At 36.4% G+C, this 9,882-nt stretch overlaps 1 protein-coding gene across 1 annotated transcript; it reads right to left on the bottom strand.

The window, feature by feature from the left end:
- Positions 1-673: 673 nt before the first annotated feature.
- MS3_00007302 (uncharacterized protein) lies at positions 674-3,529 on the bottom strand. Its single transcript, XM_051215557.1, has one exon. The coding sequence runs from the start codon at positions 3,132-3,134 to the stop codon at positions 2,721-2,723; it is 414 nt and encodes a 137-aa protein (XP_051066090.1). The 5' UTR covers positions 3,135-3,529; the 3' UTR covers positions 674-2,720.
- Between the last annotated feature and the right edge of the window lie 6,353 nt (positions 3,530-9,882).

Raw genomic sequence — 9,882 nt, 5'->3', positions numbered from 1 at the left:
TTTCTCTGTATCAATTATAAAAAAGCCGGATATAATTGTTTGATTGTAACAAAAATAATACACACATTACCTCTGTTATTCAAAATAAATGCTATCTCTGTTGTCTGTCCTTCTACTTTATTGGTCAGGGCCTGTGATTGAAGGTTATCAGTGTTATAACATCCTTTTAAGCCATTCTACACAACGTTGGAGTTTTAGCTCGGATGATTATTGAATAATACGATAGGATTTATCTTTCGCAAAACGTACAGCGGAACCTTCGTTAATCAGGTAAACTAATTTATGGTTGTTATCTCAGAAAGAGCTTATAAGTAATATTCATTTCATCAAAATTGTTATAATTTTGTTATTTAATATAACATTTTGTTGTAAGTGTTATTTGTTACCGCTATGTTTTATTCACAAACAGACACTTCGGTTTGTAGTGTTAATATTTTTGGTGTATCATTAGTAACTTAATATGGTTATATCTGGAATCCACCACAATGTACTTACGTACTCTTGTTAGTAACATAGGCAGCCCACCACCATTCACTATCCAACTCTGTCTTGGACAATTCTTTCCAGTTCTTCCCAGTTGTTATTCATCCTTTTGGTCTCTACTTCCAATTTCCGGCACAGTATGCTCCTTGGTCTTCTCTGTTTCCCTTCAGGATCCCAAGTCAGCGCTCACCTCTTGATGCAGTTTGATGATTTCCTAAATGTGTGTCCTATCCACTTCCAACGTCTTTTCTTAATTTCCTCTTCAATCGGAAGCTGGTGTGTTCTCTCCCATAGTATGCTGTTCCTAATGGTATCCGACTAACGGACACCAAGTATCTTGTGTAGACAACTGTTTAAAAATACTAGTACATTTTTGATGATGGTTGTATGGTTGTTATTCAAGTTTCAGTTTCGTACAGTAGAACTGTTTTGACGTTCATATTGAATATTGTAACTTTGATACTGGTTGTCGGTTGTTTTGAGTTCCATATATTCTTCGACTGTAGGAATACTGTCCCTACTTTGCTAATCAGTGCTTGCACATCTGCATCAGACCCTTCTTGTCCATCGATGATGCTGTCCAGATACGTGAAAGTTTCCATCTCTTTCAGAGATTCCCCATCAAGTGTGATTGGGTTGGTGTTCTCCGTGTTGTATTGAAGAATCTTACTTTTTCCCTTGTGTATGTTGAGGCCTACTAGTGCAGAGGCTGGTGTTGGTTTGTTTGTCTTGAGCTTAATTCGTTGGTGTGTATGAGATAGGATGGACAAGTCATCTGAGAAGTCTGAATCGTCTGGTTGCATCTTACTTGGAATGCATCTGTCAATTATCCTCCATGAACGACGTCGCGCTGTATTCCATCATATGAATTCCGTATGATGTTGACGATCTTCTCAGGGACACGATAGTGTCAAAGAAGGTTCCGTGAGATTTTCCTATCCTCACTGTCAAATGCTTTCTCACAATCAAGGAAGTTAATATATAGTGATGAGTTCCATTCAATTGATTGTTCAATGATGATCCGTAGTGTCGCGATTTGGTCTGTGTATGACCGATCCCTACGGAATCCAGCCTGTTGATCTCAAGTTTGGGCGTCTAATGAGTTTTTCATCCGTTTCATCAACACTATGTTGTCAACTTTTCCTGGTACTGACAGTAGTGTGATGCCTCTGTAGCTCTCACATTTGCTCAGATATCCTTTGTTTGGTATCGTGATTAGGTGTCCTTCTTTCCAGTCCATCGGCACTTTTTCTTCCCAAATCTTCCTGAGTAGAATGTGGAGCATGTTTGCAGTTAATTCTGTGTCTGACTTTAGTGATTTGGGTGGTATATTGTCAGGTCCCGCTGCTTTCCCACTCCTGATTTGTCTGATGGCCATCCTGAATTCTTCCGTTGTTGGTAGATTGACACCTATAGAAAGGTCTTCGTGTGCTGCTTCGATGTCCGTTGAGTTCAATGGAGCTGGTTTATTTAAGAGTTCCTCGAAGTGCTCCACACATCTGTTCTTCTCTCCTTAAATTTCAGTGATTGGCTTGTCTTCTTTGTCCTTGATGGGTCTCCATAGATTACTATATTTCTCTGCTAGCTGTCTCATATTTCTTTCTCTTGAAGCTTTTTCCACTGTAGTTACCACGTTTTCCACACACTTCTGCTTGTTAGTTTTAGTGCTCCTCTTCACTTGCTTGTTTGCTTCTGTGTATTCAGCTTGTTCCTTGACTTCCTCTGTTCTTGTTCGGCTGTTGTTAATTGCTATCTTATTGTTCTTCCTTTCTTGAACTTTGCCTAGGGTTTTGGTAAAAATCCATTCCTCATGATGATGCTTGTTGCGGTCTAGAACATCCTGAGACGTTGAAGTTAGTGCTTCTTTGATCCCTTTGCAATCGTCCTCAATAGTAGTTTCTGAATCTTACAGTAGATGTTGTAAGGATTAGAATCTGTTGCTAAGATCCACCTTGAATTTGTATCTCGATGAAAGGCTGTATTGAACCGTTTTAATGCTGTTTGTCCAGTTGTCCAATGCATCTTTAGCTTCAGTTTCATCTTGAAAATCACCAGTTGGTGATCTGAAGCTATTTCAGTCTTTCTCCTGGTCCTCACGTCTTCCATTGACATTTTGAATTTTTTACTAATGCAATTATGATCTATCTGGCTCCCCTTGGTGTGATCCGTGTATCTTTGTATGGGAATATTGAGCCTTTATGACCAATTTGTTGAATGCATATAGATTTGAGAATCTGTCACCATTCTCGTTCCTTTCTCTCAGTCAGTCCATGTCGTCTCATGATATCTTCATACTCCATGTTATCCATTCCGAACTTGACATTTAGAACTCCCATCAGGATTGTCAGGTTGTTTCCTGAGAATTTGGCTGTGATTGATTGCAGCCTCTCGTAGAGCTGATCTTTATCGTCATCGTTACTATCATTGGTGGGTGCATAACATCGCATAACATTCATTGTGATTCCTTTCTTGTTTGTTTTGAAGGATAGTTTGATGATCCTGGATCCATGAGATTCCCACCCAATAAATGCATTTCGTGCTTCTTTGGACAACATCTGAGCAACTTCCTGAGTGTGTGGAGCACTTTCTTCTTCGTGATCAGAGTACTGCAGCATCTCTTCTGAATCTATTCTCTTATTTTCAGCTTGCATCCAGTGGGTTTCACTGATTCCGAGAACCGCCGAGTTGTATCACCTCATTTCTGTAGCTGTTTGACTAGTCCTTCCGGTCTCCCACATTGTCCGGACATTCCATGTACCTATATTAATTGTTTCTCTGGTTGTTAGAAAAGGAATCGGTCTCATGACGTCCGAAGAATCTTGGCTTTCATCGTGAGGTGTCACAACTGTTTCTTCAACTCATTGATTAAAGTATCTAGTACCAGTTTACTGATATTATTGTTGATAATGATAATGTCAATATTATGATAGCACTGACAAATTCACCAAGAATTGATAAATTCGGAAACAAAACCTCAGTTACAAGAATTTATTTTCGTTTATAATTCTTATTTTTACGAGGCCAATTTAGAATCCACACAGTGACAGTTGCAAAGTAATGACAAATATGTGATTATAACAATTGATTTACAGTCTGTCCAACGTACTCGGTGTAAAATCAGAACAAAATTCTTGGGATATCAGAGTTATCCGCCTAAAAATACTCTTTATATGTAATGCAATCATTGTCCCATCTCTGTTTTGATTGTTCAAAATCTCTATAGAAGGTCATTAGAAGTCAGTTTATTCAATTTCTTCATTGTTTCAGGCTTTTTTTAAATTCATTTAATTGTTTGGACAAAACTCTTACTATCAGTTAACATGAATATCTTAGCGAATATGTTTACCTCTGGTGTAATAATATTGATGTCACAATAGGAAGTATGATAAGATAAGGTCTATTTCAAGCCAATTTGTCCTTCAAACAAGATAGTTGTGAATGTACGAGCATTCGGATAGAAATTAAATGTAAGTCAAGTTTATATATGCATATATGAGTCATAATACCTTTATTTAGAAAATATATTCAACCAAAAATGTAATGCTATGATGTCAGTCGTCCAACAAACATACACAACCCATTCATATACCCATTTGTACACAATTTATAATTACCTATATGAATGAATACAAGAGAACGGATAAGATTGGTAATTATACATTCGACTAAATAAACCCTTGTCTCATATCTTTCTAAAACAGAATAACAAAAAAAGAATGAAATGATTAATCTGTCCAAAAATTATAACAAGGTCCATAAAAGGTGTCAGGATCTATTTCAGCACAACTTTAACAGCATTAAACATCATGAAAATCTTCAACTTTAGCTACAAATATTCACCATGTGATTATCAAATCTTTGTTTTGTCAAATTGACATTCATTACATTTAAAAGAAATGAATCGAATAATCATTATGCACATATGCCAATACGCCAATAACAGACTGATCAATTGTAGTCTTAAACCTCAATGGGAAGATACAAGCCAAACAATACCAAGTGAATTCAAATTCACCCCATTGCACAAGCAAGTGGCTATCAGGACTCAGTAGCTGAGTGGATAACGCGATGGCGTTTGAAGCGGATGGTACTGGGTTCGAGTCCCAGAGTGAACATCAAGTCTCTAAGATGCAGGTACATCCAGCTGGCGAGTCCCAAATAGGACGAAACGCGCGTCCTGAATTCCACTGCTAACCAGTATCCATCATTGCTTACAAATAGCTTGTGAATTAAGGTAATATCGAGGCATACGCACAGTGTGCACATATGCCAATAACAGACTGATCAATTGCAGTCTTAGACCTCAATGGGAAGATACAAGCCAAACAATACCAAGTGAATCATTACGAAGGATTTTACCATGACTGTCTATGATTAAGGCATGATCAGACACTAACATTGAAATATTAATCAAATTTTGAAGTTGTGTATATTATGGATAGAAAAATAAAATCTACAATAAATCGTACATAAAACTTCATTTAGTAAACAATACTGTAACATTGTGTTGTATATGACATAAGTAAGCTGATAAATATATCAGATAAAAACATGTAACATGACAACAAAACTAATTTAGGGATATTAGTAACAGTGTAAAACAAAATGATGATTTTAAAAAAAGTGACACGAAACAATTTTCAGAATGGGGATTTGTGGAGATTGTGGTAATTTAACAGTTGAATTCACGAGGTTTTCTAAGCTGGACCACCATTGAAAACCTGGAAGCACTAGATAGCTGTTTCGTTCAGCATGGGACTCTTCGACAGTACATATCCATGACCCCGCATGCGGGATTCAAACGCAGGACCTTAGGTCTTGCGCATGGATGATTAACCTCTGGACGACTGAGCCGATATCCAAGGGTGTTAATGTTTAGTTTCATGATCTTGTGCAACCATTCATCTATTGCCTGAGGTGGATAACTGTCTCACACTCGACACGAATTGGACTCCACTGGTCACAGCTTCTCACTTGAATCCCAATAAATCCATCTTGAAGGTAGTCACTAGTGAGCACATGATTATTATCAGGACGGGGATTTGTGGAAATTGTAGCAATTCTAACAGTTGAATTCAATTTTTACAATCTAAAATATAGATTATGGAAATGTCATCAGTTTTCAAATGTGCATATCTATACATACATGCTCTGTCCTGCAAATACATTAGTAAAGATCATAAAAACATCAATTATTGACAGTTAATAGAATTTATATAGTTTAAATCATGAGTTCGTCTTGGCTAGACCAATAGTGCAAACTAGGGACGAATAGATAGCTATTTATTCCTAGTATGGGACTCATCAGCAGTCCTGATACACAACCCTACTCTAGGGAATACGACCCAGCATCTTCGATCTCTCACATGGGCGCCTAACGTGTAAACTACTGAACCATCATTCAATGATGTTCATATCTAACTTCAATCAATTCGCGGTATTACGCAGTCATTTTTCATTCTATGAGGTGGATAACTGACTTACATTTGAAATGATTGAACTCCACTGGTCACTCTTGTCTCTAAGAATTTCATCCTGAAGCTATTCACAAGGGTCCACATTAATGTAGGTAGGCCTATGGAGTTTATTGAATTTCCATAGTTCAAATCATGAAGTGATTTTAGCTAGACCATTCTACATTCTCCGAAACCATTCCCTCTCTAAGCTGATAAAGGTAATAAAATTATTGACAAGGGAAAAGTATGAATCCTCAAAAGGTGCAATCGATATCATAACCATTGAACAAGCGTTAGTATAGAAAATAACTTTATATTATCTGTAACAGCAAGTAGTGGATCCGAGTTTCAGTGGAAATATTAATGGTGAACGTTATTTATATCCAAATGACCGGTCCTAAACAGAACAGAACACATATCTTTAATCCCATAGTTAATTACTCTGAAAAATATAATCAATTTATGAAGCACAGTGGTGTATGACACTTGTGCTGACTGACATGAGTAGTATGTAACACCAGTCAGAAGTGGAATACCTGGCAGCAAAACGTTGAGAAGATGGAATTGAAGAGAACATGAATGTAAATACAGAGTAACTGTAATAAAGACAGCAATGAAGAAATGATGAAGTTTGTAAGAGACAACTGATGAAAGATGTGCAAACGAAGTATTTAATGTATACTTTTCATATTTTACCAAGACACTGTAATTTTACAATGAACATCAAATTGATTTTCACCACCCAAGTTCTCGTTCATTGCATCACCCGCTCAGTAAAAAAATATAGAACTACGTAACTGATAAACAAAGAGAAAAAAAATTAAAAATTGAATCAATTCAGTCCTAGAAAATTTGTAGTACATTTAAGTTTTAGTTACTGCTTATTTAAAATGTGGGACAAGAGGCAATGTCTAAAAGTAGTTTCTGTAAAGTCAAACATTGTTGGATATTAGGTTATTGGTAAAACAACCCATACGATTGTGAATTTCAGCATCACCAAATAATAATAACAGTAGTAATAATAATAATAACATTATTATTACATAGGGTCAGCCCTAGCAGATAGGGATCCGGATTAGAATTAAAGTTCGGCATTACGGTTAGGAATTAGGAAGGTGGGACTATTATTTGTGGACAAATCAATCAGATTTAAGGTAGCAGGTCTTGGATTTTCAAGCGAAATTCATTCGTTTATATGGCTTGTTATAATGATCGGTTTTACACGTCTACACGAATGGGACGTTAGTTTGACTTAGACAAATATCTACACTAGATCTCCTCCCAGTGTCTATTCTACAAGGCTATAACAACTCAGATCAAGAACACGTGATTAGCCTGACTAGAACGTACATATATTTTCACATCAAAACCAACAACAACCAATAATAACAATAAGGATAGGAGAATATATAACTCATATAATACCTGTCAGACTATCTACAAGTCTGACTAAGCAAACAACCAATCATTATCCTCCTCGCCCACATATTATGGCTAAATAGCATTTTGTCATTTTAGCTTATGTCGGTTCGCGATGAAAACCCTCGCTCTGATTAATAACCGTTACATCCAACTCTGAATCATAATTCGTCAAACTAATTTATAGTCCTCTTCTAACCCTAGTAATTAAGTGAATATTCTCAGGCTCACTTAAGCTTCGCTCAAGAGTTGACCATGAATTGTAGTCTCACCATTTGGTTTATCAGCTGAGGTTAAAGTGGCCGGATACCATTCGGTCACACAAGTACTCTTGACTTAGCGTTGAATTACACTAGGCATTCAGCGCCTATGACCTGACTACATTACAATCAGATCTTAGTGATGTTGATGAAATACAAATCTTATTTTACCTCGTATATATCCTGACGACTAATCTCGTCAATAAAAGCATAGATATAAAAAAATTTGAATATGAAATTATTTAAGGAACGTATACGACCGATAAGAGACGGAGGGATACGTGTATGAACTGAAGTGGCAGAAACGGTCAATTCAGTTCACTATAAAAGCGACTCAACATTTCTAGGCATGAGAAATACAGGGGAGCATACAGACATATAAATACATACTCAAGGTTACGTGGCAAATGACTGAGAAGATTAAAATAATTCATCTGTTCAAACGTAAGGATAAATCGTGTAGGTATGTAACAGTGCTAGTTGCTAGAAGCTAACTCAACGCTTGTTAAGTATTTCCGATTTCACCTAGATCAGGAATAAGTATTTTCCATATTTGAGTTCACATTCTATCACATTTATTTTATGACTTATCAACTTTAAAAGCATTAAGAACTACATATGAACAACTCTTACTTAGTCGTCCATCATTGCACTATGAATTTCTCAAAAACAAAAATCGTTATTTTAAATATGATTGGTTTATCAATATAATTACTTTCATTTAGTATTAAATGAATGTAATGAATATGGAACTCAAAACAACTTTCAACTAATATCAAATTCACAATCTTCAATACGAACGTCAAGGCAGTTCTACTGTACGGAGCTGAAACATGGAGAACTACAACAACCACCATCAAGAAGGTACAAGTATTTAGAAATAGCTGTCTACGCAAGATACTCAACATCTATTGACCGGATACCATCAGCAACAGCCTTTTGTGGGAGAGAACAAACCAGCTTCCAGCTGAAGAGGAAATTAGGAAAATACGATGGAAATGGATAGGACATACATTACGCAAATCGTCAAACTGCATCATGAGACAAGTCCTAACTTGGAATCCTGAAGGGAAGTGAAAAAGAGGAAGGCAAAAGAACACATGACATCGGGAAATAAAAGCAGGTATGGAAAGGATGAATAACAACTGGAAGGAGCTAGAAAGGATTGCTCAGGACAGAGTTGGATGGCGAATGCTAGTGAGAGGCCTATGCTCCTTCACGAGGAGTAACAGGCGTAAGTAAGTAAGGATGTAATGAATCGGATAATGGATTGGTATTCTGAGTTCATTTTGATTAGTCTGTTAAAAAGAATTAGTTGAGAAATAAATCACAACAGCGACGACAACTCTGTACATATATTATTTTACCATATAATTGTTTAGAATTTTTTAAAAAATAGCACATACAATTGTCGGGATCTAGAGGAGACTCAGAGATAACAGTACAAAAAAATGTAAATATCATTTGATATAATTAAGTTCCATGATAGACAAGACATTACACTGGTATGTATATACGTATTTTATCTCGTATTAGGTAAAAGCAACTATGTCCGATAAAAAATAAAATGGTACGGATAGACTGACATCAAATGATTATAATTGAATGACCAACAGAACAGGTTTCCGTTTCAGTGGTCTATAGGTGTTCGCGCGCAAGACCGAATGTCTTGGATCCTATCAACTGCGGCGAGTTGTTGGATGGGCACCGTGTGAGAATTCTTATATTAGAACGAAACAGCTGTCCAGTGATTCTCGGTTTCCAATGTCACTCTGGCAAAGATCAGTCAGTGATGAAAATTACGAAAATTCAACCATTTCAACAAAACTTCGATAGTGATTATAACTAATATAGTTTTTTACACGGGGAATAGTTCAGATTTTGCTTAGTTGTTTTTGCGCTTTTTAGCTTACCATTATAGTTATACACGTGTTAACTCTGTGTAAAATACAAAGAATTTTGTATATCATAGAGACGTGAGTTAAAGTCCCAATCTGACCGTAAGGACCAGTGTAGTGAAACTACTATTCGGAATAATATAATCTCTGTTAATCGGTGCTTGTAGCAGCATCTCTATTATAACTCCTGCACGAGCCTATTTCACCTTTTAGACAGAGTGAGTCACTTAACCATTCTAATAAATATCCTCTTCATAAGCAGTTGTCGCCCTCGATAAATATAGCTCTACTATTCATGTCCTCGCTAATTCTATAATTGTATATCTCATATTGCTTGTGTGTTTCTGTACACTTCTTATCCAATAT

Source organism: Schistosoma haematobium, chromosome 4 (genome assembly GCF_000699445.3).
Source record: "Schistosoma haematobium chromosome 4, whole genome shotgun sequence".
Lineage (NCBI taxonomy): Eukaryota > Metazoa > Platyhelminthes > Trematoda > Strigeidida > Schistosomatidae > Schistosoma > Schistosoma haematobium.
This window is presented reverse-complemented; position numbering and strand designations above follow the sequence as displayed.